Source organism: Bidens hawaiensis, unplaced genomic scaffold (assembly GCF_021521415.1).
Source record: "Bidens hawaiensis isolate Kalapana, Puna unplaced genomic scaffold, B.hawaiensis_p1.1 tig00024994_1, whole genome shotgun sequence".
Taxonomy (NCBI): Eukaryota; Viridiplantae; Streptophyta; class Magnoliopsida; order Asterales; family Asteraceae; genus Bidens; species Bidens hawaiensis.
The window spans coordinates 127,043-141,662 of record NW_027493968.1 but is presented as its reverse complement, the minus strand read 5'-3'; the positions used below and the strand labels follow the sequence as shown (position 1 = coordinate 141,662).

Below are 14,620 nucleotides of genomic sequence, written 5' to 3'. Positions count from 1 at the left end.
GGGTGTGATTGATCTGGTGTTTATTGTGGTTTAAGAGAGAGATAGAAGGGATAATTGACATGTTAAAAGACAAAAAAGTCCTCAAATGGTACAACGTAACAGATGAATTGGATAACATTTAGCTTAAATGACGAAAAATCAAATAAACATAGCATATAAAGGACACCGTTTGAAAGTAAACATTTTAAAAGACTTTGATTCGTAAATCAAGTATGTTTAAAATACAAAATATGTATTTCTGTCTTTAAAGTAACAAAACTACTCAAACACCCAAGAGTGAAAGAGTGAACTACTTGGTCCGAATCAAATACAATATTAACTAGTGTAATTAAAATAAAAAAAGAAAACACCTCATTTACTTAACAGCTACATTTATTTATTCTTTTGCTTCAACTTCAAAAATATATAAAAATTCAAGTTTCAAACACCTAGGAGTTGAATAATTGGCGTGACACACCTAAAGTCTCATCGTTTAGTATATATAAATATAATATAAAATTACAAATACGTTAAAAAAATAATAATAATTCACAACCAATAGCACAAGATCATGTGTTATCAGCTGCTTTGCTTAGTGTGAGTGTATATATATATATCTTATCATATATATGCCACAACTGTAGACACGTACATATAGGGATAGTGAGAGACGACAAAAATGGCCGCTCGAAGAATCTCCGGCGTTATTTCCCGTTCACTTTCTGTCCGCCCACTTTCATCTTCAATCGTTTCTCGAAACCAGATCACTCACAACGGTTTGTTCATCAATAATATTATTAATATCTGCATGTTTGTTGCTTTGTTTTTTACCATCTTTTTAAGTTTGCAGTCCATGTGTTCGATGAAATTTCTCAAAAGAAAACATAACCCTGTATGCATGTTGATTAATACCAAGTTGTAGGCAGAGTGATGACTGATGTCCATATTAATAATTTATATAAAGTTTACTTTTGTTAATATTAAAATAGTTAAAAAAAAGGTAGCCCTTTTGTTACAGAATCTGGATCTTGAATTATTGATCATGTTTCTATGTTCATCTGTGTGCTAGATTTGACATAATTGGTTTAAAGATTGGTGAAATCTGGAAAATATATAAGGGTTTGTTGTTAGATTGTGTTGGGATTGAAAAAGATACAAACTTGGTGATGATTGGCTCCTTAGGACCTTATCTTTTGTGATTTGTCTTGTTAATTGACACTATATAAATACTATGAAGGTTCAGTTAGAAGCTGTTGAATCTTTATGTGATGCATGAACAAATTTTTTTTTTTTTGTTTGCAGGAAACAGAACCAATTTAGGAACTGATGTGCAAAGATTTACTACTTCTGCAGCACTCGAGGAACCGATTACTCCACCTGTTCGTATTCATGACACTAAGCTTCTAATTAATGGAAAGTTTGTTGATTCCGCATCAGGTAATGTTTAGTTTTTTATAAAATTATCCATAATATTAATTAAAACTGTAACTTACAGCTTTATAAATCAATTTCAGGGAAAACATTTCCAACTTTGGATCCGCGTACAGGGGAAGTCATAGCCCATGTGGCGGAAGGCGATGCGGAAGATATCAACCGTGCGGTTGCTGCTGCTCGCAAGGCCTTTGATGAAGGCCCATGGCCTAAAATGACTGCTTATGTAAAGATTATAGTTTCATTTCATAATATCTTTTACCTTTTTGTATTCTTTTGTGACATATAATTTGAAGGTTTTTATTGTTTAGGAGAGATCGCGTATCCTGCTAAGGTTTGCTGATTTGGTGGATAAACACAATGATGACCTGGCAGCTCTCGAGACATGGGATAACGGGAAACCCTATCAACAGTCTGCTGAGACCGAAGTACCAATGTTTGCGCGTCTGTTTCGGTATTATGCTGGTAAGTAATTAACTAATTATGCAACTGAAATACAATATTTGATAAATTTTGTGCATATTATATTTGTGAAACTTGCAGGTTGGGCGGATAAGATCCATGGGCTAACGGTTCCTGCAGACGGGCCTTACCATGTGCAAACTTTGCACGAACCGATTGGGGTTGCGGGCCAGATTATTCCATGGAACTTTCCTCTTCTTATGTTTGCTTGGAAAGTTGGACCCGCTCTTGCTACCGGCAACACTATTGTTCTAAAATCTGCTGAACAAACTCCATTAACAGCTCTTTATGCTGCGAAATTGCTTCATGAGGTTATACAAACTTTTGGTTGTTGTGAAATTTAAAGGTGGCAACGGGTTCTTAAACGGGTCAAGAATTTGGGTCAATTGGGTAGAACAGGCTAAAAGTTTAGTCTTCTTATATATGAATACAATCTCCTAGATCCAGAGTTTATAGTTGTGATAATATTTTTTGAATAGTCATAATAAAAGTGGACCAAAAAGTGTTCTTGGATAAACCAACCCGGCCCAGTCCGTTACACATATTTTTCGTTACCAATTTCAAGCTATATCTGTTTCGACCTGTTACCCAAACCAAATTAAACATTACCATCTTCAGTTTATCTATATAACTGAGTATTGCGTTTTTCGGGTTTATCCGGTCGTTTTCTCTGGTCGAACCTGGATCTTGCTCACCACTAAAACGACTCATTTCAACCCGACTCCATTTTGGCCAGAACCCGTTTTGACTCAAACCAAATTGATACCTTTATAAAATAACCCACTATGATCCGAGCTCACTTTACTCAGAATGCGTTAATACCTGTATGGCTGTATCCATTTTGGCCAGACAGGTTTTGACCCGAACCAAATTGGTACTTTTTTTTTAAAACGATCCACTTTGACCCGAACTCACTTTGCTCAGAACCTGTATTGACCCATCACCCGGCCCGCCCAGTCTGAGAGACTTGTTAGAAACTTTCTTTTATAGATTTTTTATGGTAAGAATAATTTGGTTATAATTCATAAATGTTTTGTGGGGTAGGTGGGTCTTCCTCCCGGTGTTCTTAATGTAGTTTCGGGCTATGGTCCGACTGCTGGTGCAGCTCTTGCTAGCCATATGGATGTGGATAAGGTAAGTAATTGATATCTTAATCCTTAGTTATGTCATGTTCATTTGCATCAAAATAAGCATCTAATTTTAATGCTTGAATTTGCAGATTGCTTTTACTGGTTCAACCGAAACAGGTAAAATTGTGCAAGAATTGGCTGCTAAAAGCAATCTTAAGCCAGTGACATTAGAGCTTGGTGGGAAATCTCCTTTTATTGTGTGTGAAGATGCTGACGTGGATAGTGCTGTAGATCTAGCCCACTTAGCTCTCTTCTTTAATCAATTGTGTTTTTTATTACACAGTCATATTTGTTTTTTTCTTGGTCTCAAACTATGCAAAAACAAGAGCTGAGTTTTGGTAATTTGGTCAACTCTAGGGTCAATGTTGTTGTGCGGGTTCCCGTACATTCGTTCATGAGCGTGTCTATGATGAGTTTTTGGAGAAATCAAAAGAACGGGCTCAAAAACGCAGCGTCGGTGATCCTTTCCAAAAGGGCATTGAACAAGGACCTCAGGTACATGTCTTTCCAATACTTGTTCGTGTTATAAAGCGGGCCATTCTTGGGGGGTCGTTTTTTTATTTTTATTTTGTAAATGTTGATGCGTAAACACAGTTACAAAATATATTATGGCAACATTAAACCAAACTCTTTCTAATAAAGGGGATATGGAATGTTTTATGCATCTAAGTACATTTCATAAAACCTTTTGACTCATTTGACCTGCTCAATACATATGCCTCGTTTTCTTTACGTTTAATCTTATTAGCAAGTGCAAAGAATCCATGTATGATAAACATAACCAAATCGACCCATTTATATTAAATGTATCAAAATACAAGTGAGTATGGCCGATAACCTCATGAAAATTTTCAGATCGACACCGAGCAATATGAAAAAATTTTACGTTACATAAAATCTGGAATTGAAAGCAATGCCACCCTTGAATGTGGAGGTGATAAGATCGGCTCCAAAGGTTACTACATCCAACCAACCGTTTTCTCTAATGTTAAGGTACGCAATGTTTTACCAACAAACCTTAACTTTCCCATAATGCTTCAAAGTGAAACAAGCATTACATAATACATATAAAAATTTTCTTTTTAAACAGGATGATATGCTGATTGCTCAAGACGAGATCTTTGGCCCTGTTCAATCCATCTTGAAATTCAAGTAAAAATCCCATAATATATATCAGTGATTACGTACTCCAATCCTGATAACTAATGTCATTATTTTAATTATTTGAACTTATGACAGGGAGCTACCGGAGGTGATAAAACGGGCCAATGCGACCCGATATGGGCTTGCGGCTGGTGTGTTCACCCAAAACATTGATGTGGCTAACACGTTGAGTCGGGCATTGAGGGCTGGAACCGTTTGGGTGAATTGTTTTGACGTGTTTGATGCCGCTATCCCTTTTGGTGGGTACAAGATGAGCGGTGTTGGTAGGGAAAAGGGTGTGTACAGCCTTAACAATTATTTACAGGTGAAGGCTGTTGTTACCAAGTTGAAAAATCCGGCTTGGTTGTAATTTTCTGATTATGGTATCGTATGTTACATAAGTCGTGTCGTGTAACGAGAACAAGAATAACGCGTTTTCGTTTGTTTTTGCTGTTTTATCTTTTTGTATCTAATGATGACCGCAATGGAATGTGACTGGAGATAGAAGTCAAAACATGGACCCTAAAATCTAAATGGGATTGTTTGTTTAGTAAATGGGTGATCGGTGTTGATTGGAAATTGGCTCAAAGGACCACTTGACCACTTGTGAAGTTGATGCATATAGTTTTTAGCCTAAATCTTGATCGTATATTCGTATATTTTTTTTGGTTTACTTAGAACTTTTGATGTTCATATACTGAACAGAATGATTCATTAACTTGGCTAAATTGGAAAAAAAATAAAATAAACTCATGGCCTAAAGAGCGTATGCTCTTTGCTCGGTTGATATAACTATGCATCTACCCCCTGCAACCACTTGATTATCAGATAACTAAGGCTATGACCTTGAGAGCGATTTTGTTGTGATGTTTGTGGCTTAACTTTAAAACTTGTGATGCTAAGAATAAATAAATCCAATTGTCAACAATTTTAACCATTTATGTCATTGAGACTTAACAATAAATTCTTATCGGGTAAAATATATAAAAGACTGAAAAGTATTCTTTCACTTCATTTTAATCCCCTACTAGCCCACACTTGTATCATCCAGGGCATAGCTTCTTGCCCCCCCCCCCCCCCAAAAAAAAAAAATAATAAATAAATAATAATAATAATAATAACTTTTGGTCAGTTATGTAATTTTCCCAATTTTGTCCAAAACGTTTAATACTTAATGTCAATTTACTTTTCATTCAAGAATTTGAGACTTATTGCTCGCATTTTTTGTCCAAGCTTCGCCACCGTGTATCATGACATATAGACGTCCAAATAAGGTCGAGATACGTGTAATTTGACTCGTTTTTGTCACCATGAAAAGAGTATAGGGTTTAACTCAACATTTAATATATACCTAGGGTCTTTTAAGTAACTCTTCAAAAGATGAAGGTTTCTTGAGACACCGAGTGTAAACCCGATGATCAGCTGTATATAAAACCGAACCCTAGGCCCGATTCATAACTTTCTGGAGTCTTCGCTAATCTATCAATCGGTACGTCTTTGGATCATTATCGTAAGTTAATAATATCGAACCTTCAATTTCTATTTGATAATTTTAGATCAAATGCATTTAATTAATCATAAATTAGGGCTAGAAATTTGGGGATTTTGAAATTGTTCTTAAATTACAGGTGTGTGTTTTGAAGTGAAGCGAGAATGGCAACAACTGAACAACCGAAAGCTGCTGCTGCTGCTGCTGCTACAGAAGAAGCTAAAATTGATCTGTTTGAAGATGACGATGAGTTCGAAGAGTTTGAAATCGGTCACGGTAATTTATTCTATCCTCCTTAGCTTGGATAACAAGTTATTGCGTTTTTTGTGTTTATGCAGCTCAAGTTTAATTAAACTGAGGTTTTGGACTTTAGAAACCCTAGGAGTGGTATTACTAGTTATGCATTTCATCTTCTTTAGTTTATCTTTACTGTAAGTTGCCCTAGAAAATGACTTCACGTGATTGATTAAGCTTAATGAGGTTAGCCAGTGCTGGCTTGACCATTTTAGAGGCCGAAAGCGAATTATAAAGGCTGAAAACCCAAGATTAGTTGCATTATTAGACATTTTACACACATAAAACTTAGAATACACGATTGAAGTTGTTATAAGCATACAGTCAATGATGTTATTGGCAAGGAGCTAAATGTTCGAACAATTTAACCAATCTTAGAAGTTAGAACAAAGAATTACCTCCTATCTGTTGCTTTTGTTTCTCACTGCCTCACCAGTTCTCCATCTCGCGAATTGCAACTGCTTCAGCCTTCCCGTGTTTAACGCCATCATTTGGTTGACCATCAGTTATAAAATGTAAGTCCAGTAGCCCACTATCTTAACTCTTAGCTGCGGGACTTATTTTAGGCCCCTTACTTGATTTCGCTGGCCCAAGAGCTGGCTCTGAGGTTAGGGTGTGGCGCAGTGGTTTTAGAAAGGGCACGCCGAGGCGATAAGAGTCCGAGCCAAGTGCAAGCACAAAAGCGTACCGTGTTTTGTACATGGCGTGCTATCTATATTTTTGTTTTTTTTATTTCTCACAGTTTTTAGTAACACCCTGCCCCGCTAGGGCTGGTGATTTATTATAGGGAAATCAGAACGAAGAATAATTTTATATTTCATGAAGTGTTTGACAAAAGAAATTCAAAAGACCTGATTACATTATTGATTTTCACTATTACAAGTATTGTTTCTTCTGTTACTGAGGGATTCACGATTCACGGCAGGCGTCCACCATAACTCATGATTTCATTAAACCACAAGGTTTTCTCGATGTAAATCAAACAGGTTTTGAAGAAGAAACTTTTGAATATCAAATGCCAATCTCATCGATCTCATAAGTATCATAATTAGAATGTGAAGATGAGTAATTAATATGCTGTGTACTGACTATTGATATTGTAATAAACAATGAATTAGGTTTTTTGGACCTTTGTTGAACACTTGCTTCAGTAAATAAGGAATTATGCTTTGTTCTAATTTCTGTGTAGTGACATGTCAGCCCTAGTCCGGGCTGAGTGTTACAGTTGTGTTATTAACACACCTATAGTTTAGAAATAAGCTCCATATATGGTTTAATATGTAAATAATCTATATGTACAACCTAAAAAGCCTGCTGTACAACATCTAAATACATTCCTAGTACAAAAGCACGCCTTACACCTTTGCCTCATGTGCCTGCTTTTCAATATCCAAGTCAGAACACTTTAGCTCTGAACCATTCAGTTTGGCTGCCTAAGCCTTTATAAGAAGCGTATGTTGTGATAATCTGGTTTTTTGATATACCAAACCTGCAGCCTGCTTGTGTTTTTGAATCATATGTATGTTGATGATTATGAATTTATGATGATAATATATTAATATCATAATGAAACTTGGCAGAGTGGGATGTGAAGGAAGAAGGAAAGGAAGCAACTCAGCAATGGGAAGATGATTGGGATGATGATGATGTGAACGATGATTTCTCTTTGCAGTTGAGGAGGGAACTGGAAAGCAATGCTGAGAAGAAGTGAAATATGTAGCTTGATTTGTATACTAATGATCGATAGTCTGTTCTGGTATAAGTTTCATGCACTTTTTATTTTAAATCTGTTGCTTTCACCAAATCAAGAATTTGAATTTCTTTTCAGTTTTGTGACGTTGTTTGCATGTGGTGATAAAAACATCATATTATCATTGTGATTTTGGTGTTTTGGAGTAAAAATCTGCAGTAGATAGTTTTGTAATGCTTGGTACATTTATTTGATTATGAACATTTTAGAATTAATACATCTTACTTTTAGAATAAGTAAGCTTTTGGTAAAAAAAAATTAGTCTTTATATATAATGCTGTAGTACAAAATATTGATTTTCAAATATCAGTTGCAAATGACCATTCACACGCCTCTTTAGTTTGATGTTTGTTTGTCCTAGATATTGGAATTAAGGAAAGGTGTTTGAATACTCGATCGACATTAACACCATTTCATATTTCAAAATTCTTACTGAAGAACGTGATTACAAAGTTCACAGAGATCTTTGGATAGTACACTCTTGAGAATTTTAGTAGAGATATGCTTTGTTAACGCAGCGAGTCAAATTACAAGATACAAATGTAATTTCTCTAGTATCGAACAGAGTGCCAAGATAAAATGATTCAGTTGAGGGTACTGATCCATTCACTTGTACTATTTTTTCCATAGCGAGAGAAGTATTCTGATGGCGGTGAAATTAACCCCAAGTATTTTATACAGACGGTCTATTGAAAGTTAATCCTAAAACAAGTCTAATTAACTTCAATTGTAACAAATAGTTTGAATTATCTAGTAAGTTTAGATTAGTTTGAAAGTTTTATTTAATTGTTTTAATGTTTATCTAGTTGGTAAGTGGAGTCCTAGCATGTTTAGGCTTTTGTCTAGGTTAAATAAGATTATTTTTTTGGTTGATAGTTTTAATGTGCGTGTTTTTCCTGTTGCAAATTTAATGAAAGTTTTTAACGTTTTTGTTTATATTCTCTGGTTTTCGTGTTTACCAATTGCATATGGGCCAACACGATCAATGCTTACGGTTGATAACAACTCATTTGATTATGAATAACCATCATTATCTGTTGAAAGTCGTTAGTTTTTTCTTGATGCTAGGTTTGAAGTTTAAATATTTACAACTACAAGTATTCAAATAAATATCATGATACCTTGACTTTAGCAACACAGGTCAACTTGAGCAAATCCAGCTTCGATAAAGTATGTGGTTTGAGTAGATTTGCGTACAAGTGTAGCTCAAAGTCGAATACACGTGTTGGAAATAAATGCCACACTATGACTAACGACCATACTCACAATATCTCACACATAGCAAAGCTATCGGTAAAGTCTATGAATCGAGGGATGTAGGTATCATTTGGACTGCTTCTAGGGAACCTATCGACTCCAGACAAAAAATAATAATTATAATAACATATAAAAAATTTGAAAAAAAAAGAACAAACATTATACTTATAATATTTTGAATCTGCCTCAGTCTTTTAAAATATAGAATAACAAACAAGAAAAATACATATAATGTCACTAATTCATTAGTTTGTAAATTTTGTATTATGTGTATGTTCAACAAGGCCACTAATTGGTTAGAGCCTTCCACGAGCCTAGCTTTAGCTTGACTTTTGTTAAAACAAATGAGCCGATCCCGTTTGGCTCGTATAAGTTTGAGCTCTAGCTCGAGCCCAACCTGGCTTAGCTTGGCTTGTTTACATTATATCATACCTCTGCAAACTGGCCACTATCACTCATGACTTATTCTTGGTACCCATTGAACCTTGGAATCTTGTATTCTGGTTGTATTGCTTGTTTCAATGCACTATTACTCATGACTAACTTTTATTAATCATTACTAACTCCATTTAAGATTTTTATACACGTTTTCTTACTGAACATACAATATATATACATGAAGCAACTCTTGGTATTCACAGACATCATTTCCTGATCAATGATCATATTAAAATCTGAAAGATATATTGAAATAATGAAATCATTATCCCAACTCCAACTCAACTTCATTTGAAAAACTAGTCTCCCCACTTCCCAAATCAACAACAGCTCTACATATCGGACACGCACCGGTCTTGATCAACCATGAATCAATACACTCACCATGAAAACTATGATTACAATTAGGCAAAAGCTTTCATTTTTCACCACTTTTGAACCTCTCCAAACACACAACACACTCCACCATTGATTTCTCTGCTTCCATATTAAAATCATAAGATGGCAGTTTCTTGATATCTTCTTCTGACATGCTCCCACTTCTACTTATCACCATCATGGTACTATTTCTATGCACTTGCACCAAAGTAGCACCATTCATGCCTCCAAATGTCCTACCAACTATGCATATATGTATTAGGATAAAAATAGTAATACCCACAACTAATATCACCGCCGACGTCACAATTTCAATCACCATGTTTGATCTTCTTTAGTTCCCTCTTTGTTGCAAGTTCTTGAAGTGAAGAACTAGAAACTCATTTGAACAAGAAAGGAGTGTTTAAATATAAAGTTCGGTGGTGGGAAATTGATTATTTATATAATATCCAAGAATACAAGTCTTTAAAGATAATATTTTATTATCTATGATGTCTAAATGAACGTTTTAATTAGTGGTAGTAAAATAGGTTGCTTCATTGCTTGATTCTAATCAAATAGATATTATTTTAGTATAGATGTCTAGATGGGAACATTTTTGTTGACCGGTATATATCTTCTTTAAATGTCGGAATAAGTTATATATTTGTAATTATGAGAATTACATCTACTTTATTTTCATGTGACATCGGTAATTCTCACTGTATAAATCAAGATGATCTACTTTCTAAAAAGTAAAGTGAATAAACGAAATAATTTGATGTTTCTCATAACTATAGAGCTGATAACATATCGAACATGAATACTCATGAATAAATATATCTATGAATATTAGTTATCATGATTTTTATTATTAATAAATTCTATTAAGTTCTTATTTATAAATACTTAATGCCATTAGAAAAAATAAACATTTGCAATTAAGATGACTTTAAACCCGCTAAATTCTTTAACTTGATATGTTTTATCTACACCCTGCTTTTCACTACATTTTACAAATCTGATAAAGAAATATATGAATTCATAAACAATTTCAATCATGAGAACTATATAAACAATTGTAATTTTTTGCTTTAACTGTAATATATAAGACGGTATGAAACTTTAGCTCGTTTTCGTCTCTTTTTCATTACTTTAAAGAAAGACATTTCATACAAATACATTTTACAGTTTTATAATTTAAAATCATTTACATACATACATGTTTCCAATAACATAAATTTGTTTAGTAAACAACTTGCGGGTGAAATAAACAATATGCATAGAAAATTGCAGCAGACATAAAAATAAAATTAGGAAAATAGTGTTTTGGCAGCAAATGTAGATTCCTTGCAATTTTAAATCTTGGTGGTTAGCCTTTATTTTGTTTATTTCTGATTTGTTTTCTTTGGTTTAATAAATGGTTTCTCGAGAATACAAGAAATTTATTTTGTCATCATTACTTTGAGATTAATATTAAAAATAATTAATAATAAAAGAAGTAAGGACTAGTCCAGAAAACAATCGACGACTTGACGACCCGTAAACGGCATGTTTTGTCTATGAAGAAAACCGATCTTTTTCAGGTTTCATATGTAGGAAGATACTTGTCCACCTATGGTGAATTGCTTAGGTCATAAACATTTTATTAGAAGAATCAAATAAAAGTTATAAACTTTATAAAAAATGAGGAATATAAATTACTAGTAAAATCAATTTAATTGTTAAGATGGACATGTTTATATACGCTAGTAAGGATGATCGGGGTGGGTGCGGGATGATGGAAAGATGTCATTGGTACTGAGGGAAAGATTCCCAAGCATGTTCCCCAACCAAATTCATGAAAGAACAAAATACAAAGTGGGCGTGGCGGGTTGGAGGAGCGGAAAGGATGGGCAAAGATATGCGGGAACACCGGTAAACCACCCTACCTCCTTCAATACCGATTGAAAATGCATCCCGATTCTGTGTTCCGAAATAGTACTCCGTTCACCCAAAAAACATAAATTATTACAAGTGATTTCACAACTATCAAACAGAAAACACATTAATACTTGTTGAAGTTTATTTATATATATAGACTTTCTACTAACTTTAAAATGATACATTTGGTGTTTAGATAAGTTGATTTGATGTTTGGAACAATTTAGAAGTTTTGCAAGAAAATGTAGGTAAGGTGTTGCATAAAATCAATTTGTGGATGATGTAACGTTTGCATGAAATTTTAGAATATATCTTTATTTAATATACCAATAATATATATAAACATAGAAAAATTGACCCAAATACTTTTACAAAACTTAGATTAACCTTTATTATTCTTCAAACAGTAACCGGTTACAAGAATTCTCAATTACAATATGAAATCAAGATGAAATACTAAACACTCTCACAAACGGAATACAACAATTACAAGACTAATCGACTACAATCGTATAGCTGCTAATTTGGGAGAGAATATTCGTGAGACCAAATGATTAACCTCGAATATGAATAAACCACTTGTTTTTAACCTCATTATCTATATAGAGTAAAAGTGAAACTTAGTGTCACAACTTGGCTTTTTGATTTTCTTGGATTCCTATTTAGGATTTGTTTTTACCGCTAGTATATGTAACTGTTTGGTGGTTTGTTGGCTGGTTTGTTTGTGGTAAGTGTCCTAGCAACGCAATTTCGAATCCTGTCTTTGCACTTTCTTCTTCAGTTTCACTAGCTTTTTTCTCTTCATATATGTTTGTTTTTAAACTTATGTTCATTTATTTGTTGGCTTTGTATTTAAACTTATGTTCATTTCTTTGGTGGCCTTAGCAATTATGAAATCTAACTGAATTCACGTATTAAAGCCGGGGACTGATAACGCTGGGGGTAATGTTTTTTTTGTTGTTTTATATTGTTTTAGTTATGGTAACGTATCGAACATAACGGAGACCCACCGAATTCTCGTGGAGTCACTGCCTTAACGCTCAGGCTTTACCAATGCCAAGTTTTACTGATATATACCGGGGACTAATAACGCTGGGGTTTTTCCATGTTTTTTTGTTGTTTTATATTATTTTAGTTCTGGTATCGTAACGAATGTAACGGAGACCGACCGAATTCGCGTGGAGTCACTGCCTTAACACTCTTGCTTTACCAATGCCAAGTTTTACTGACATATACCACTCCGTTGCTCCACCTCAGTTTTTATATATTTTTTGTTTTAGTTCCGATACTGTAACAAACGTAACTGATATTGACCGAATTTGCGTCGACACGCCGCCATAGCGTCTAAGATTTTACCAATGCACGGGTTTACCAACACCTGAGTTTCAACGCTCGGGTTTTACCAACGTTCGGGCTTTACCGAATGAATAAACATCGTGACACATACTTTGTTTTTTATTTTTTATGTTAAGTATATTTATTTTTAGGTTTGGTCACGGTGCCGTAAAGAACGTAGAGAATACCGACCGAATTAATTTGTAATAGCTTAACGCTACAACGCCCGAGTTTTACCAACTAAATTTACCGCGCAGGGTAAATAACTAGTTTTTATGTAATTCACAAAACCGTGTGGGCCTTGAACTTTAACAACCTTCAGCCCATTATCCAGTAAGCTTCCAGGCTTCCAGCCCACAAGTCAGCTCCAAGCCCAATTCTTTAAGCAAGCAGCTCATTACCAGATTCCATTAGGGCCATCAGAACCACTCGTCGCTCGAACTCGCTCGCCGCTCGTTCGGAAAATACTCGCTCGTTTTTTCGCTCGATTGTAAATAAGCCACTCTGCTCGGTTCGGTTTGCAAATGAGCCAAGCAACGAGAAAAGGTCTGCACGGTTTGGTTCGGCTCGAATATTTTCAATTTATTTTATATACAATTATATATGAACAAATATATAAATATATAGAGAAAACACATAAATATAAGCTTATAATTTTTTAATCCTTTAAATTTTCATAATTCCGTCAGTTTTATAGTTTTATTTGTCCCCTTCCAGTTTTTAGAATACTAGAAGTTTGTTTACATGATCATTTTATCTCACTTCAAACTTACTTTTAATAAAAATTTACAATCTATTACATGTTTGTCTAAAAACTACTAATTTATTTATAAAATATATAATTTACAACCTTTAAACTTGTTTCTTATTGAAAATTTTAAAGTGAAAAAAAATAAATAATGCTCGAAATCGCTCGATGTTCGTTCGAAAAATGCTCGATTCGATTTTGGCTCGTTTTGGTTTTCGCTCGGTTCGAATTTCAGCCGTTCGGTTCGGTTCGTTTGTAAACGAGCCAAGCAACGAGCAAGCCTTCGCTCAATTCGGTTCGGTTTGTTTGTAAACGAGCCAAGCAACGAGCAAGCCTTCGCTCAATTCGGCTTGGCTCGTGAACAGCCCTAGATTCCATGTTCAAGCCCAAATAAAAAAAATCATGACACGAGAAATATTTATAACAAATATATATGTGTTTGATAATGAATTGGCGTTATATATGTTAACAAATACTAGTGTCAAGAAAGTTGAAATTTGGTGTTGACCAAAACCAAAAGAGAAGAATACGTGAATGGCAATGCATGAATCTATGCAAATATTAATCTGTGACTTATATTCACTCAGCAAACACACACATAGAGTGAAAACTGGATATTAATAGTACGGAAAACATGTCACATCAAGAATTGTGAAGAAAGCGAAGAAAATGTTCTTCAGTTTCTAATTTAAGACTCATTTTAAACAACTTATTATTAGTATAAGTACAATCCTAACTCACTTATGATCCTTTACATTGCATACACACTCTCCATTAAATCATTTTTGCTTCGGGTTTGATCTAATTTTCTGAATATTTGTCTTCGTTGTTGATCATCTCTATCCACTCTTCGTGTTTTCTTTCGTGTTCATTGGTTGAAAGAC

At 34.4% G+C, this 14,620-nt stretch overlaps 2 protein-coding genes across 4 annotated transcripts; both read left to right on the top strand.

Annotated features, from left to right (window-relative positions):
* Positions 1-545: 545 nt before the first annotated feature.
* LOC143570495 (aldehyde dehydrogenase family 2 member B4, mitochondrial-like) lies at positions 546-4,618 on the top strand. Its single transcript, XM_077056135.1, has 11 exons — positions 546-755; positions 1,282-1,416; positions 1,494-1,636; positions 1,722-1,875; positions 1,954-2,183; positions 2,917-3,006; positions 3,092-3,263; positions 3,358-3,497; positions 3,858-3,995; positions 4,093-4,154; positions 4,242-4,618. Exons 1-11 carry the CDS (start codon positions 659-661, stop codon positions 4,513-4,515), a joined length of 1,635 nt encoding a protein of 544 aa, XP_076912250.1. The 5' UTR covers positions 546-658; the 3' UTR covers positions 4,516-4,618.
* A 909-nt stretch (positions 4,619-5,527) lies between these two features.
* Positions 5,528-7,808, top strand: LOC143570494 (protein DELETION OF SUV3 SUPPRESSOR 1(I)-like). 3 transcript variants are annotated; one of them, XM_077056133.1, is made up of 3 exons: positions 5,528-5,634; positions 5,789-5,910; positions 7,509-7,808. In XM_077056133.1, the coding sequence occupies exons 2-3, from the start codon at positions 5,799-5,801 to the stop codon at positions 7,637-7,639; spliced, it is 243 nt and encodes an 80-aa protein (XP_076912248.1). In that variant the 5' UTR covers positions 5,528-5,634; positions 5,789-5,798; the 3' UTR covers positions 7,640-7,808. The 3 variants fall into 3 exon arrangements, with proteins under 3 accessions (XP_076912248.1, XP_076912246.1, XP_076912249.1); XM_077056131.1 differs by having other exon boundaries at positions 5,570-5,655; XM_077056134.1 differs by having other exon boundaries at positions 5,620-5,638.
* The last annotated feature ends 6,812 nt before the right edge of the window (positions 7,809-14,620 follow it).

Excerpts from the sequence above, each read along its gene's own strand:
- LOC143570495 (XM_077056135.1), top strand. The coding sequence starts at position 659 with ATGGCCGCTCGAAGAATCTCCGGCGTTATTTCCCGTTCACTTTCTGTC. Across the intron at positions 1,637-1,721 it reads GGCCTAAAATGACTGCTTAT|GAGAGATCGCGTATCCTGCT; the intron begins GTAAAGATTATA and ends TTTATTGTTTAG. Across the intron at positions 2,184-2,916 it reads CTGCGAAATTGCTTCATGAG|GTGGGTCTTCCTCCCGGTGT; the intron begins GTTATACAAACT and ends TTTGTGGGGTAG.
- LOC143570494 (XM_077056133.1), top strand. The coding sequence starts at position 5,799 with ATGGCAACAACTGAACAACCGAAAGCTGCTGCTGCTGCTGCTGCTACA. Across the intron at positions 5,911-7,508 it reads AGAGTTTGAAATCGGTCACG|AGTGGGATGTGAAGGAAGAA; the intron begins GTAATTTATTCT and ends GAAACTTGGCAG.